This window comes from Macaca mulatta, chromosome 17 (assembly GCF_049350105.2).
Source record: "Macaca mulatta isolate MMU2019108-1 chromosome 17, T2T-MMU8v2.0, whole genome shotgun sequence".
NCBI lineage: Eukaryota > Metazoa > Chordata > Mammalia > Primates > Cercopithecidae > Macaca > Macaca mulatta.
In genome coordinates this window covers 6,247,446-6,264,577 of record NC_133422.1, presented here as the reverse complement: position 1 = coordinate 6,264,577, position 17,132 = coordinate 6,247,446, and the positions used below count along the sequence as shown (strand labels likewise).

The window sequence follows — 17,132 nt, the reverse complement described above, 5'->3', positions numbered from 1 at the left end:
AGAGGAGGCTGAGCGCGGCCGGCTGCCTCACTTGCTGCCCAGAGTCTTGCGCGCACTGCCCGCCTTCGCTCCTTCTACCCGCCCGAGGAGGGGATAAAGGAGGGGAGACGGGCCCCGATTCGCGCGCGGGACCCTGAGGCTTAAACCCTGCGGCGGAGCCCTGGCTCCAGGTCCGTGGCGGCGCGCCCAGCGGTCATCCGGCTAGAGTGAGCGTCCCTTCGGGGATGCTCAGGGAGGGTCCGGTTGCCGGTGAAGCCTCCAGAGGCTTCGGGACGACAGTCCCGGGGGCCTTCTTACTGCATCCTGAGATTTCCATCAGCGAGTGCAACTCATAAGGCAGCCCCTAAGGGGACCGGGCCACCGGCTGAGGAGGGGGATGGCTTAGGAGCTCCTGGACCTAGGGCCCGGCGTCGTCGCCTCCTGGGCGTCGCGGCAGAGGGGAGTGGCCCGCGCCGAAAGCGCCGCGGGACAGTCAGCGACGAGGCCCGGGGGTCGCCGGGGCCACGACTTCTCGGAGACCGCCCTGCGCTCTCTGGAGACGCGCCGCCCGCGCCAGGGTGGTGCCATGTGGGGCGGTCGCCGCTCATCCGTCGCCTCCTCCCGGAACGCCGCTTCGCTCCTGCAGCTGCTGCTGGCCGCGCTGTTGGCGGCGGGGGCGAGGGCCAGCGGCGAGTACTGCCACGGCTGGCTGGACGCGCAGGGCGTCTGGCGCATCGGCTTCCAGTGTCCCGAGCGCTTCGACGGCGGCGACGCCACCATCTGCTGCGGCAGCTGCGCGTTGCGCTACTGCTGCTCCAGCGCCGAGGCGCGCCTGGACCAGGGCGGCTGCGACAACGACCGCCAGCAGGGCGCCGGCGAGCCTGGCAGGGCGGACAAAGACGGCCCCGACGGCTCGGCAGGTAGGGCGGCCTGCGCCCAGCGCGAAAGGGAGGACGGTTGGCGTTGCCTGGACGTCAGGGACCTGGGAGCTTGGAGGGGGAGATTCAGGGAAGGACCTGGGACCAGGAGGCGGAGTCTGCAGTCTGGCTTATTACTTGGTCGATGTGGGTCACTAATTCACCCCTACGGGCCTCAGTTTCTCCATCTGTCAGCCAAAGGGTGGCTTAGAGTGAATTTTCCGAAGAAAATCACACTCCTAAGGCAGTGTGGGCCACAGATAGCCCCCATATTCCTTCCGACCAGGGTACTCCGGGCCCCTCTGGCGTCTGCTGTCTCCATAGGGCTCCGTGTCTTAGGGGTACCCGAGAAGACGGTGAGGGTGCGCCCCCGCCCGTGAGGGCCTGGCAGACGTCCTTCCCTGAAGGCTCCCCGAAAAGAAGGCAGCTCCTCAGAGCTTTCCCGGGGGCTGCTGCCCTGTGCCAGACCCCGCGGATTCCCATCTGCTCCACGCGGCGGCCCCTCTCCCCTGCAGCGGCCCGTCTCTGGGGTTTCTGGACTGTTAATTCCTTACCACGTCAGACTTAGTAGGTGTAACATCGGAGCAGTGCCCAGCCTTGCTCTTTGTGGCTTTGATTTTTTTTTTTTCTTTTTCAAATTGCCAAAGCCAGACTTGGAAAGTAAACCCGTTAAAGAATTTGGTAGGTTGCACTTAATTCTTGAGAAACCTTCCGGAATGCCTCCCTGGGGTGGTGTCTACACCAGTCTCTCTCTCTTCTCTCTTCTCTCCTTTCTTTCTTTTTCTCTCTCTCTCTCGTTCGGGGGAGGGGAGGTAAAATGGCAAACGTATCCCCGAGGGGGCGGCTCCTCCTTTTTGTGGGCCCGTTGGGTGTACCTGGGAGACCTCGCTAGCACCCGGAGCCTGGGTTCGGGCTGCCTGAGCTTTGGCACAGCGTGGTTTGTGTTTATAGAGCTGCCTCCCAGGACCCGGTGAGAGACAGCTCTTTCCAGTGCCGTTCCCTTTTGCAGTCAAGCATTTTATTAGCATGCTACTCCCATTGTTCTGTCTTGAATGTGAAGAGCGTGTAATTCCAGAACCAGCGCAGTCTTAAAACGCAGGCTCAGCCTCGCAGACTGTGTGGCCATGGAAGACAGCCCGGAGAAGCGAGCCAGACCCCAAACAGCTACAGTCAGATGTCTGCTGAATTGGGCTCATTAATGGTTTCCAAAAAGTTGGGATGGCTTTGGACTAGTGGGGACTTCTCATGACGAGACTTATGACGTCCTGTGTTGTGTGTGGGTGCCTTCTTCACGCTACTTTTAAACGTTTTTTTCCTAAAAATTGTATTTCTTCCACTTCTCTTCTGCAGTGAAGGACAACACACCTAATTAAGCCTGCCGGGGGGGCTTATGGTAGCGCTGCATTCCTTACCCCTGTGTAGTTATTTACATTTCCAATTAAAAATCCTGGAAAGAGAACAGTTATTTCTCCCCAAAACTCATTATGTGGACTGAGGCTGGTTTCAGCCAGTTTCTGCTATGACTGGGGTACATTTTTTTCCTGTTTTTCTCTTATTATTTTTTGATAACATATTTAGGGCTTGTGTCTCAATTTAGAAAATGAAATATTTATAACACGCCAAGGAAAAAGCCCTGCATCCACTTCTCCAGTGATCCATAGTTAGCCTGAAGTGATAGTGTAATTAGAACAGGTCTACTGCCAGGCACCAGCTGTGCTGCAGACACTGTGGCAAGTGTTTCTACCTGCTAAACGGGCGCTATATATAGAAACTGCTCTGTTTAGCATTGAAACTCCAGGAAATCTTCCACAGTCAGCCTTTGGTTAAATACCTATAAAGTATTGTTTTACTTACAAAGCATTATTTCTCCATAATTCCACCTGGTGTTATACTTTAAAAACACTGACTGCAGGAATACCAGAACAGTCAAAAGGAGCGTAATTAGAAAGCCTGGCTGCTCTAATGGATGATCAAAGGGTATTCATAGAGCTGACCTCAAAGGCGCGGGCTCCTTCCGAAAGTGCTGCCCCATCTGACTGTGGGCTGGCATTATGCTTTGCCAAGACCAGTGAGACCCAATCCGTCCCTGTCCTCATGTATTTCCCAAAAATATAGTCAGGGGGATGGGGCAAGAGCACATCAGAAAATGCAGGCTGTCGGTAACATAGGGTAGGATTCTACCAAAGTGGCTCAGAGGCATTCTGCAGGCACCTCCCGTCTGATTCTACCCCATCAACCTGCATCTAGTTTCTAAAGCCTTGTAGTGCCATCCCTATGGCTCCTAAAAGATTGTTTTAAGAAACTAATTTTATTTATTTATTTATTTATTTGAGTTGGAATCTCACTCTGTCGCCCAGGCTGGAGTACAGTGGCACAGTCTCGGCTTACTGCAACCCCTGCCTCCTGGGTCCAAGCGATTGTTCTGCCTCAGCCTCCAGAGTAGCTGGGATTACAGGTGCGCGTCACCACACCCAGCTAATTTTTGTGGTTTTAGTAGAGATGGGGTTTCACCACGTTGGCCAGGCTGGTCTTGGAACTCCTGATCTTAGGTGATCCACCCACCTTGGCCTCCCCAAGTGCTAGGATTACAGGCGTGAGCCACCGTGCCCTGCCAGAAACTAATTTTAAAATGGAGTTTGCTAGTGGTTTTATCAAAAGGTTTTTATTTTTACTTTTTATTGTTTTCTATTTTAAAAGCAGCTTCCCTGGTGAAGTATCATGGCTGTTACTTTATGCCCTGAGGGCTTTCCCTGTGCACTCTTGCCTTCTTGGCTCGCTGTGGGTGACTCTTCTTCCTGCAACATGTGTCTTGTTGCTCCTGATGTTTGCTCTTGGGACACTGTTTCAGGATGGCCCAATGCCTGGAATAACTTCCCGCCACCTCCACACAGACCCCGTCACCTGGACCCAGTGCTACGGAAGGACCCTGGCTTTTGCTAGGGAAGAGTGAGGAGGGTCTTTTTTCAGCCCCTCCTTGACCCTCTTGTGCCGTACAGATGCCTTTTGGAAATAGTAGTGACTTAGAGTCCGGCCTAAATTTTTGACTTAACTGCTGATGAAAAAAGAACTTGCTAAAGAATAGCAAGTTCTTGCTATTCTGGGGGAAACTTTCTGGGGGAAAAAAGACTTTTAAATAAGTTTAAAGTCATTATTACTATGAAGATCCTACAACAATATGGTAGGGCAGACTTGTTTGGACAGTTCGATTATGGTAGGAAGTTTAGAACCATAACTGTCTTAACCTATTAAACCCATATTTTTGCTAAATTGGATATCTGGCTCACTCAGTCTTGCAGTTGATGAGTTGAACTAAATATAAACAGTTTGCTTCTAGGGGCTGAACTGCCATGCCTGTAGGGTCTCAGGATCTTTCTAAACACTTGATAAAGAATGGTGCATCTTATGGACTCCTAATATGTGAACAAATTAGCCCAGTGTCGGCCCTTCAGCTGTGGGTGTCGGTGCTGCTCATTCATTCATTGCCATTGCCAGTCGGCGATTGGACTGCATTCCCAGAGTAAATCATAATGTTGTGTTTCTGTCCTTTGCTTCAGTGCCCATCTACGTGCCGTTCCTCATCGTTGGCTCTGTGTTTGTCGCCTTTATCATCTTGGGGTCCCTGGTGGCAGCCTGTTGCTGCAGATGTCTCCGGCCTAAGCAGGATCCCCAACAGAGCCGAGCCCCAGGGGGTAACCGCTTGATGGAGACCATCCCCATGATCCCCAGTGCCAGCACCTCCCGGGGGTCGTCCTCACGCCAGTCCAGCACAGCTGCCAGTTCCAGCTCCAGCGCTAACTCGGGGGCCCGGGCGCCGCCAACAAGGTCACAGACCAACTGTTGCTTGCCGGAAGGGACCATGAACAATGTGTATGTCAACATGCCCACGAATTTCTCGGTGCTGAACTGTCAGCAGGCCACCCAGATTGTGCCACATCAAGGGCAGTATCTGCATCCCCCATATGTGGGGTACACGGTGCAGCATGACTCTGTGCCCATGACTGCTGTGCCACCTTTCATGGACGGCCTGCAGCCTGGCTACAGGCAGATTCAGTCCCCCTTCCCTCACACCAACAGTGAACAGAAGATGTACCCAGCGGTGACTGTATAACGCAGTCACTGGCGGGTTCCTTTACTGAAGGGAGAGGAAGGCAGGGGTGGGTTGTCAGGTGGGCGTCCGCACGTGCCGGTGGTATTTGTGGCACGGTTCCTTTGGATGGCTTCATTTGCCCCCAGACTGTATGAAAACATCTCCAAATGAGCATTTCTGGATATGTGTCACCCAGGGTATCATTGATTTATGATGGGAAACTGGCCTCAGCTGGAGATGGCTATGATGTTGCTGATGGGCGTGTAACAAATGCTTGAGTCCCAAGTGCCCTTGAGATATGGTTGATGAAAGAATTTTATAAACTGATAAATTAAGGGGTTTTATTATGTTGTTGTTATTATTTTTTTGTTGTTGAGTGCACAAGATCAAAATGCCTGGTATCTCCCTTTTACCTGGGCCTTTTTTTTTTTTTTTTTTTAAATGAGACAGGGTCTTGCTGTGTTGCCCAGACTGGAGTGCAGTGGTGCTATCTCGGCTCACTGCAACTTCAGCCTCCTGGATTCAAGCAATTCTCCTGCCTCAGCCTCCCAAGTGGCTGGGATTACAGGTGCCTGCCCCCACGGCTAAGTTTTTGTATTTTTTGTAGAGACGGGGTTTCACCATGTTGGCTAGGCTGGTCTCACACTCCTGACCTCAAGCGATCTGCCTGTCTCAGCCTCCCAAAGTGCTGGGATTACAGGCGTGAGCCACTGCCCCCAGCCTGAGCCATTATTTAATGTTTTTATTTTTATGTTTTTAATGCATCCAAGGTTAAGGGGAAGACACAAATAACAGGACTATTCTAAAAGGAAACCTGTTTGAACTCTGTGAGATCAGTCATCAGCCTCAGTATTCCACAGGCACACCTTCATTTCATCGTAAAAAGATACACATTTTGTCTATTTTTGTGCTTTTGGGGCCTATTTTGTGCTTTTTTACCTTGTGTAGAGATCTTATTACAAAGTGATTTTCTACATTAAAAAGAGACTGAAATAAATTGTATAGTTACTTAACTAATGAAGACATTTCAGAACTCTGGGATGATTTTAATCTTGAAGTAGTAGGTGGTGTAGTATTAAAACCATTCACCCCCTTCTTGATTGTATCTTAATTTTCTGGCTTTAAGGTGACATCTGAGAGGTAATGCATTCTTTTTTATATTGAAATCATAAGCTATCACCCGCTGCTTCTCTGAGTTACTTTTAATTTTGCCTTGTGGTTACGGTTTGGGATTTCCTTTTGTTTGGTTTTCAGATCCCCGTGTCTATATAGTCCTGAGTGCAAGTAATTACTATACTTATACATGAGGATCAGTATTTCTGCCTAGATCTGATAAAACATTTTCTTGTTTTAGTTATAAAAATTCAAACAAAAGTGTTACAAAGATACTTAGTATAGCTCCTTAGTCATAACCTGAGACTTGGGATGAAATTTAAACCACAGAGATGGTTTACTTTGCGGATCATAAGGCTTTTTATACTCTTGTTATCAAAATGGCTTATTTTTCGGGCAATAGGACTATTAAGTCAAGAGAAAAGCTTTTCAAAGAAGTATTGCCTTTCTTCTCCCACACAGTTCTTGATTTCATCTCTCTTTCAGGCCTCAACAGGCACTGTATTCATTGCCAAGGTTCCAAATTATCAAATTCAAGTGAATTTATTTGTGTGTTGTTTACTTATTAAAAAAAGATAACTTTAAGGATGTGCAAGATTTTGTAATTAAACAAATCGTTTTATGGTATGGTCTTCTACACATTTATATCTATAGATATCTATCGATCGTCTTTCTATTCTGTTTCATGACTGAATAATGTAAAACCATTGTTGGCAACTGGTATCATCAAAGATACTCATTTTTTAATAACCAAAGGCAGGGGAAATCATTTTACTTATTAATAAATATTTTATGATGTGAATTCCTAGGGGAGTTGGGATTCTTTTTTCATTTTCATTGTACTTGGTAAGTTTTCGGATGGTCTAGTCAACCTGTTAATAGAACAAAATTTCCAAAAATTATGAATATTGCTTTCTAGAACCAAGAGCCTGCTTTTCAAAGTAATCAATATCTGGGAAGCTTACGTGAATGTTCTGTGAGTCAGCGAGTATTATTTTACAGGTTTCATGGGAAATGTTGACAACACAAAAGAAACAGTTCTTTTGGAATCATTATATTATGAGGCTAATGGGTGTTCCCTGCATTGTGTTTGATGGCAGATTCCTGCTTATCTCTGGAAGTGAAATTCTTAGAACTTTGGAACTGAAAGGGACCTCAGATATCACCCAGCCTAAAGATTGGCAAGCTTTTTTTTTTTTTCAGTAAAAATCAGAGACTGGCTGGGCTCATGGCTCACCCCTGTAATTCCAGCACTTTGGGAGGCCAAGGCGGGAGGATCGCTGGAGACCGGGAGTTCCAGACAAGCCTGGGCAACATAGCGAGACCCCATCTCTACAAAAAAAGAAAAAATAAATAAAAATTAGCTGGGAGTGGTGGCGTACTTGGTAGTATCAGTGATTTGGGAGGTTGAGGCAGGAGGATCACTTGCAAGCTCAGGAGTTTGAGACTGCAGTGAGCTGTGATTTCACTACTACATTCCAGCCTGGGTGACAGTGAAAACCTGTCTCAAAAAAATAAGAAAAAAAGATCCTGAGAGTAAATACTTTAGGTTTTGCCAGCCATATGGGATCTAGCAGCTATTCAGCTCTGCAGTAGCACACAAAAGCAGCCATAGATATACATAAACAAATGAGCGAATCTATATGCTCATAAAACCTTCTTTTTTTTTTTTTTTTTGAGACAGAGTCTCACTCTGTCGCCCTGGCTGGAGTGCAGTGGCACAATCTCGGCTCTCTGCAAGCTCCGCCTGCTGGGTTCACACCATTCTCCTGCCTCAGCCTCCCAAGTAACTGGGACCACAGGCACCCGCCACCACACCCGGCTAATTTTTTGTGTTTTTAGTAGAGACAAGGTTTAACCGTGTTAGCCAAGATGGTCTCGATCTCTTGACCTCGTGATCGGCCTGCCTCGGCCTCCCAAAGTGTTGGGATTACAGGCGTGAGCCACTGTGCCTGGCCAAAACCTTCTTTATATGCACTGAAATTCAAATTTAACATGATTTTGACATGTCACAAAATAATCTTCAATTTTTTCCCCAAAACGTTTCAAAACGTAATTGTAAGCTCCAGTGCTGTACAAAAGCAGGCAGTGAGCAGGATTTCCCTGGCAAGCTATAGTTTGTCAGTCCCTCATCTAATCCTCCCTTCCCCTATGCAGGAGTCACCTTTGTGACATTTTTGGCACTCTTTTTTAAACAGAGGGATGGAAAATGCTTGCTTTTCTTAGCATGAGATTGTATAGTTCTTCTTTTTCTATGTGGTAAATACACCTTAATGAATGAATTTTTTATTTAGTGAATGCTACTTGGTTTTCCAAAAGTATAACATTATTAGAAGCAACCTCAGATCTTTTCGGTTTTGGTAAGAACTGGAAAAATTTAGCTGACAAAGCAAAAATGTTCCACTACCTGATTTAAGGACACCTTCCTTGTCATGAAATATAAATCAGAACCTATAAAGGGTAATTTGCACCCTGCAGAAATATTCTAAGTTCTGTCATTTACAGATAGAAAAATAGTTTGCTGCTGTACATTTTCTGCTGTATCTAAACCTCTAGTGTCGGTTTATGATAGTTCTAGGGGATTCTATATCCCTGCTTATAGGACAGAGAATCAGACTCTGACTGCAAGGAAGAAGAAATTAGCATATTGTGTCTATGAAGAGCGTGAAAACTGCACATGTGTCATTTCTGCTGCCACTGGAGAAGTTAAGATTTAGCAATAAGATCAACATCCAAAGTGGCAAAAACACCATGAAGACAAGTGTGTTTTGGTTTCGTGTATATCCTCTGCAACACGCACTTTCACGTAGCCTTCCATTTCTGATTACGTTCTCATAAGCTTGACTAATGAAATATTTCACCTATTAAATTTACCTTGAGCTCATTCTTTTAAGATTGCAGAGTTTTATTTCACAAACTCTGTAACCCATACTTTCTCCTTGTTTTGTTACAAATGCTGATTTTTTTTTTTTTTTTTTTTTGAGAGAGGGTCTCACTGTGTCACCCAGGCTGGAGTGCAGTGGTACCATCATGGCTTACCACAGTCTTGAACTCCTGGGCTCTAGAGATCCTCCCGCCGTGGCCTCCCAAAATGACAAATGAGGATTTAAGTTCCTTTCAGAGCCTTGACTGAAGAAACCATGAAGGTTAGAACAAAGTTGATGAAAGTCAGGGCAAATGTTCAGAAATGGACTGAATCCCAGAGAGAAAGTTTGGTGCTAAAAGTTGAGATCGTAGAGAGCTTAGAATAACACATTCTCTTCTGTTTGGCCCTTACCTTGTAGTGGCACTTAAGACTAGTCCTTTTTTCTCTGAGGGACTTTGTCTCTGTTTCCTGCAAACTCACTGTGGTCTTTTGCTAGGAGTGCAAGTTCCCTACCATGCATATTCTCAATGATTTTTTCAAGTGGGTCAGCAGTTGAAATTAATAAACAGCAAGCTTGCTTTTAGTTGCTTGAGCTTCCTAAATGCTTAAAGGGAGTAAGTTTGTTTCTTTTTAGTGGATTTCAGAATGGAGACTTCTCGTTCACTTAGCCTGGCCTACCTCCAGTCAATCAGAATGGTCTCATGAAAATATGCAGTGTGTACTTCACCCACGTCTGGGGCTGACTTCCACTCATAGAAGTTGGGGGCAGCTCATGGGAATCTGGGGAGAGAGGTGGTGCTGGGCAGACAGAGAGACCAGACTGACCCTGTCAGTTGTCAGGATAGAAAATAAGCATCCCAGGCACTTGCCAGCCCTACTGGACTGAGTTACTGCTAAGTAAATAATGCATCAGCAGTAATGGTTCAATGAACTTTCTAGGATTTTAAAAAATGTGGTCACTTCCCATTTTGCTTATTTCTCTTGCCTCTTAAGAGAAAACCAAACCCTCTGAGGAAGCTGCATGATCTTACAATGGCACTGCGCTCAAGCAGAGCAATCTCAAGGCACGGAATGGGGGTACCGAGGCTTACTCACCGGGAAGTATGTCGATTCCCTGTGACCTGCCAGAGAAGGGACGGGGAAGACATGGTTCTTGGTCTGGGCCTGGCCATTAAGGAAGCCACACTTGTGCTCAAGTTTTGTGCACATTTTATGTTTAAAAGGGGGCAGCTGAAATATTGCAATGAGGAATGAAGCATGCATACAAAAGAGAACACCCTTCCTCATCACTCAACGTCAATCCTCCTTTTATTCTACTTGCTTAGATGGTAGAGCTTTGAGGACATGTTCTCTCTCTCTCTCTCTGTCTGTCTCAGAGCTGGAGATCAGCTATTTTCATTCAGCCTATTCATTCAAAAATACCTGTATCAAATATTTTTTTGCCTTCTGAAATGTTTTCTTAATTGAAAGCACTAATGCTATTGTGATTCAAGTGCCTATCAGAGATTAAGGGAGAGATGACAAAGAATTAGAAATCACTAACTCTGGCCGGCTGTGGTGGCTCACTCCTTAATCCCAGCACTTTGGGAGGCCAAGGTGGGTGGATCACCTGAGGTCAGGAGTTCAAGACCAGCCTGGCCAACATGGTGAAACCCTGTCCCTACTAAAAATACAAAAATTAGGTGGGCATGGTGGTAGGCGCCTGTAATCCCAGCTATTTGGGAAGCGGAGGCAAGAGAATCGCTTGAACCCGGGTGGTGGAGGTTGCAGTGAGCTGAGATTGTGTCAGTGCACTCCAGCCTGGGCAACAGCGTGAGACTCTGTCTCAAAAAAAAAAAAAAAAAAAAAAAAAGAAATGACTAACTCTTCTCCTTGAAAATCACTGCAGTGTACTAGGTAGAATGTTTTTTAGGGCACTAATTTGCATTTTCTCTCCTTTGCTCCCTTTTTTTTTCTGTATAGAATCATTGATCAGTGAAAAATGGAAAAATAAAACCCTAGGAAAACACTCAGTTATTGCTGTCAAAGATGTTAGGTATTTTTGGATATCAACAATGACCCTGCATCACCATGACAAAATAACTTGGAGATAAAATTACAGCTTTGAGTGGAGATTTGGCTGTGAGAGTCATTTTGCCATTCCAGGAAAATCTTCGTAATATCTTTACCATTTATACTCAGAATTGAAGGACCTAGATGCAAGTTGGGAACGAGAAGTTTAAAATTAATGCTTTTTAAAACGTCTAAATGAGAAATAATAAAACAGTAAAAAAAAAAAAAAAATAACGGCAGCCTTAAGACGAATTTTAAGCATGACAACTTGCACCTTAATTTTAACCATCTTGAAATGTAGGTCTTTCCATTTAGAAAAATCATAGGTTACAGAATACATTATTTACTCAGAAGACTTCACAGCTGGAGAAGACTGATTGACATCTGTAACATGTATATAACACTGCCACGTGTGTATACATACGTGTACAGAAGGATCATAGGAAAATGTGAAACAGAAAGAACTTATTATACGAGGCTATCTTATCCAAGACTGTTCTCAATTCTTGGCTGATTTTTAAAAGAGGAGTTTACAGTGCTCAGCATCGCTTGTCTCTGTTGTAGTTGATTCTATCACACCTCCTCTGGAATGGCATGAACCCAGTTCTACCACTCGCGCTGTGGCCTTTGGTGTGCACTTTGTGGCTCTGAACCTTGGAGTGTTCTCTGTAAAAGGGGATTGGTGTGGGGACAGAAGGATATAATATTGGGCCATGCTAGTAGTATCCAATAGATTTTTGTAATAAGCATATAATTTAACTTCTTTCCAGACATTTTAAACCTTTCCAATATAGAAAAATATATACATTTATATTGACAAAATATGTCAAATAGATGTAGATCCTTAGAACCAGTTTAAGATATTTTTCCTATTTTTGTTCCACTAACAAATCAATAGTATTTTACCAAGGAAGGCCTAAATTTATTGTATTTTTAGATTGACTAAGCAACTTGTACAGAATTGACTTTCTCTGTCCCTTGAGTCAATACCACACTTTGGAATGCCCTAAGTGGTCTTGTCTTATTTCTCTGCACTGTTGCTCTGCAGTCACAGAACATCTCATTCTTACATCTCTGCTGGGCTTGGCTCCTCCCCATGAGCCTTTCTAGCCTGCCTCTTGCCATCTCTCTGAACCAATCAAAGTTCAGTCAGGAATATAGGCCAAATCATTTTATTTTTCAATTATTTATTACTTATTTTGAAATAGGGTCTCACTGTCCCCCAGGTTGAAGTGTAGTGGCACGATCATGGCTCGCTGCAGCCTCGACCTCCCAGGCTCAAGCAGTCCTCCTGCCTCGGTCTCCCAAGTAGCTACAGGGTCACCACCACACCTGGCTAATTTTTAAATTTGTTGTAGAGACAGAGTCTTTCTATGTTGCCCAGGCTGCTCTTGAACTCCTGAGCTCAAGTGGTCAGCTGGCCTTGGCCTCTCAGAGTGCTGGGATTATAGGCATAAACCACTGAGCCAGGCCTATTTTATTTTTATTTATTGAGACTGAGCCTCGCTCTGGCACCCAGGCTAGAGTGCAGTGGCACAATCTCAGTTCACTGCAACCTTGGCCTCTGGAGTAGCTGGGATTACAGGCACCCACCACCACACCCAGCTAATTTTTGTATTTTTAGTAGAGACGGGGTTTTGCCATGTTGGCCAGGCTGGTCTTGAACTCCTGACCTCAGGTGATCTGCCCACGTTGATCTATTTTAATTTCCTACTGAATTCATTATAACCTACACACAGTAAAGCACACAAATCTTAAATGTATAGCTCAGTAAGCCATCACCCAGATCAGGAGACAGAAAAATATCAAGTTAATAGCCCCCTTCAAAGACAAATGCTCCTCTGATCCCCGTCTCCATGGATGAGCTCTGCTTGGCTTTGGGCATCATATAAATGGAACCACACCGTAAGTACTCTCTGGTGTCTGGCTTGGTGGTGGTGTTGTTCCTTTCCATTGCTGTCTAGTATTCCATTCTGTGACTGTACCGTAATTTTTGCATCCACTCTACTATTGATTAAGATTTAGGTTATTTTCAGTTTTGTGCTATTAGGAAGAATGCTGGCAGGAACATTTAAAAACATTTAAACATCAGGCTGGGCGCAGTGGCTTACACCTGTAATCCCAGCACTTTGGGAGGACCAAGGTGGATGGATCACCTGAGGTTAGGAGTTCAAGACCAGCCTGGCCAACATGGTGAAACCCGTCTCTACTGAAAATACAAAAATTAGCTGGGCGTGGTGGCAGGCACCTGTAATCCCAGCTACTTGGGAGGCTGAGACGGGAGAATTGCTTGAACCTGGGAGGCAGGGGTTGCAGTGAGCCAAGATCACTCCACTGCACTCCAGCCTGGGCAAAAAGAGGGAAACTCCATCTCAAAAAAAATAAAAAAATAAAATAAAAAAACAAAAAAAGAAAGAAACGTTAAAGAGCCTGATTTGATTCAGTGACATTTTCACAATGTGGTTATTAAGAAGAACCGTACTTAACAGATGGCCTTTGAGCCCATATGCATCTTTATGATGAACAGAAAATGAATTGGCTATGTTGGTGTGACCACAGTTCACCTTGCAGTACATGGCACATAGTGTTCAATGCCTGCTTGTGGCCTTGATTTGCCGGAGAGAGGAATTCAGAGTGACAGGCTCTACTTGGACATCACCCACAGGCTGCTTGGTTCCTGAAGTACGCACACATTTCTGTTTGGCGGGCCTGCTGCAGGCACTGCCAGATCAGTAGCACAGTTTCTTTCATGAATTTAATGGGGGTGCAGGTCAGGTCTATGTTTTATTACCTCTTACATCTTATTGATTGGGAAACAGCTGTAAAACCTTGTCTTAATTCAATATTTACTGTAGCCATCATTGATAATGCATCAGTGGAACATTTTATGGTTTAACTTTACAAGATCTTCTCACATGAATGACCTCATCCTAGAGGCAATCTTCTCCTTTTCCCTAGAAGTCGCTCTGAATCCCCAGAGTCATCCTGTCCCCACACCGTCTTGTCCCTTGAAGGCGCTTCACTTATCACATTGCAGTACAATAGAAATGACCACAGATTCTTTCAAACTCCTTCCGTGGAGAAGTGGGAGTGCAAGCCCCTCCCCTTGAATCTGGGTGGGCACTGTGGCTTTGTACCAAAAGAATTTCACTAAAGGATGCTGAGCCTGTCTCCTGGTCCAGCCCTTGGAGCCTGGCAGCTTCTGTTTCCTGGCTCCTGGGACACTCAGTCTTGGAGCCCTGGGCTGCTGCGTAAGAAGTCTAACTACTCTGAGGCTATCGTCGTGGAGAAACCACATGGGGAGGCCACAGGGAGAGGCCCTGAGATGCCAGAAAGAGATGGGAGATGCCCAGACAGCCTACTTTGGTCTACTCCAGCTGCTATAACAGAGTTCTACAGACTGGGGACCTTAAATAGCAAGCATTTCTTTCTCACAGTTTTAAAGGCTGGAAGTCTGAGACCAGGGTGCCAGCGTGGTCAGGGTTTAGTGAGAACCCTCTTCCTACTCTCTCTTCTAAGGGCACTAATCCCATCACAACGGTGTCACCCTCATGCCCTAATCACTTTCCAAAGGCCCCGCCTCCTAATATCATCATCTTGAGGGTTAGGGTTTTAACATATGAGTCTGGGTGGAGGGACAGAACATTCAGTTCACAGCACAGCCCCAGCCATTTAAATCATCCCAATTGAGCTCCCAAAGCTCATGGATCAGAGATAGGTCATTCCTGCTGGGCACTCTCCAAATTGTAGATGAGAACAAAAAGAAAAAAAAAAAGATTGATTTTGTAAAAGTTGTGGTAACATATGCATAACAAAATTTTAACCATTTTGAAGCGGACAGACAGTTCAGTCCACTGAAGCGCCTTCACAGTGCTGGGCAGCCACTGCGGCCACCACCACCTCCGGCACTCTTTCAGCTTCCCACACTGAAACTGTACAGGTTACACATGAACTTCCAATCCTCCCTCCCCCAAGCCCCATTCTACTTTCTGTCTCCATGAATTTGACTACTCTAGGCACCTCCTATAGGTGGAATTGTGTATTTCTCTTTTTGTGTCTTGTTTATTTCACTTAGCATAATGTCTTCAAGGTCCATCCAAGGTTTATTCATACACTTGTTGTAGCAAGTGTCAGAATTTCTTTCCCTTGAGAGGCAAGTATTCCATTGTCTCTATAGACTATACTTTGTTACCCATTCATGCATCGATGTGCATTCATGCATCGAGGTGAAATTATCACATGATCCAGCAATCACACCTCTGGGTACATACCCAAAAGAATTAAAACCAGGATCTTAAAGAGATATTTGTACACCCATACACAGCAGCAGTCTTCACAACAGCCAGATGCATCTGGACAATGAGATGCCAGACTCCTCACTGTCATGATTGCCTAAGACTACCTGTTGACCAGCTCCCCTTCCTTACCCCTCCTTAATTCCACACGTGGTTACATTTCTTCCTTGCTAATAAACCCCACATTTCAGTTATAGAGGAGATGGGTTTGAGACTCATCTCCCATTCTCCTCACTGCAGCCCTCCCTGGCAGTTCTTGTCTCAGCGACTAGCTTCCTGTGTGGACAGCAACAGAACCTAGAGTAAGAGTGTTGCACGGTAAGGAGGCCCCATGACCAGCATTACCTCTTCATTGCTGGACTGTGGGAAGGTCCGGAGGTAGTGGTGGGTGCCCCAACTGCTTAACTGACAAGAGAAATAGCTATTGATCAAACAGTAATAGTACCACTACAGTGTGGATGCAGCAGGTGAGCCCTGTTTATATCACCTTGTGAGGAGGTAGGAAGGTAACGTCCCAGTCCTGCAGGTGAGGAAAATGAGGTGCAGAGAAGTGAAATGATTTCTTCAAGGTCACGAGGCTAATAACTGGGCAAATAAGTACTGGAACACAATCATTCCGATTCCAAGTCTAATGTTCATCTTGCCACACGAACCACACCATGGACTTGCGGAAAGAGGTCTTTGCGGGAAAGTTTAGAATTTTTTTCTTTTGTATTCCTGGACAGTGGTTTACTTCATTTTTTCCCATAGAACTATCAGGTACGTATGCCTGTGTATACTCACACACACAAATGCAAGCGCATCCTGTCTGACTAGTTCTCCCTCACTCACAAGGACAGGTGCTTCTGTGGAGCACCCCTTCGCTCTCCACTCTGCATTATAGCAGGGTTTTGATCATATAAATCGGGAAGTAGGATTGCATGAAGACATTTTCCAGCTAACCCGTATTAAATACATTGCTTGGAGGCAGTTTCTTGAATAAGGGCCTCCCAACCTCATTCTCTGCAACCACATGCAATTTATATGTAATATTGAAACAAATTCAAGGGCTTTTCCTGCAGCCATTTTTGTAAGTAATTTGCAGGCAGCTCCTCTTAAGGACACTGGGAAAGGAAAAAAGTGAGCTTAACAGTTTTGTTTGTGGCTAGCGGGCTGTGGGCTGTTCTCTTTCAGCTCTTAACAGCTAGTCATACCTTCCACTTAAGGCCACTCGGGAAGCAACAGTAACAAGTGACAACCATCTGGCCTCCCAGTCACAGGGCAAGATGTGTTAGGTTGGCATAAGAGAACCCCCACCTTTTTTTTTTTTTGAGATGGAGTCTTGCTCTGTCGCCCAGGCTGCAGTGCAGTGGTGCGATTTCAGCTCACTGCAACCGCCACCTCCCAGGTTCAAACGATTCTTCTGCCTCAGCCTCCTGAGTAGCTGGGACTACAGGCATGTGCCACAACACCTGGCTAATTTTTGTCTTTTTAGTAGAAACAGGGTTTCACCATAGTGGCCAGGCTGGTCTCGAACTCCTAACCTCGTGATCCGCCTGCCTCGGCTTCCCAAAGTGCTGGGATTACAGGTGTGAGCTACTTCGCCCTGCCAGGCATAAGAGCTTTTTAATCGTACACCAGTTTTAAAAGTTGGGGGAAGGTCGGGTGCGGTGGCTTATGCCTATAATCCCAGCAGTTTGGGAGGCCGAGGCGGGCGGATCACGAGGTCAGGAGTTCGAGACCAGCCTGGCCAACATGGCGAAACCCCGTCTCTACTAAATATACAAAAATTAGCTGGGTGCAGTGGTGGTGCCTATAGTTCCGGCTACTCAGGAGGCTGAGGC

At 45.9% G+C, this 17,132-nt stretch overlaps 1 protein-coding gene across 1 annotated transcript; it reads left to right on the top strand.

Moving 5' to 3' along the window:
- Nucleotides 1-516: 516 nt before the first annotated feature.
- SHISA2 (shisa family member 2) lies at nucleotides 517-5,079 on the top strand. The gene is given in 2 exon segments (NM_001193967.3): nucleotides 517-899; nucleotides 4,451-5,079. Coding segments are annotated over 2 exon segments (888 nt in total). The 5' UTR covers nucleotides 517-565; the 3' UTR covers nucleotides 5,005-5,079.
- Nucleotides 5,080-17,132: the final 12,053 nt, after the last annotated feature.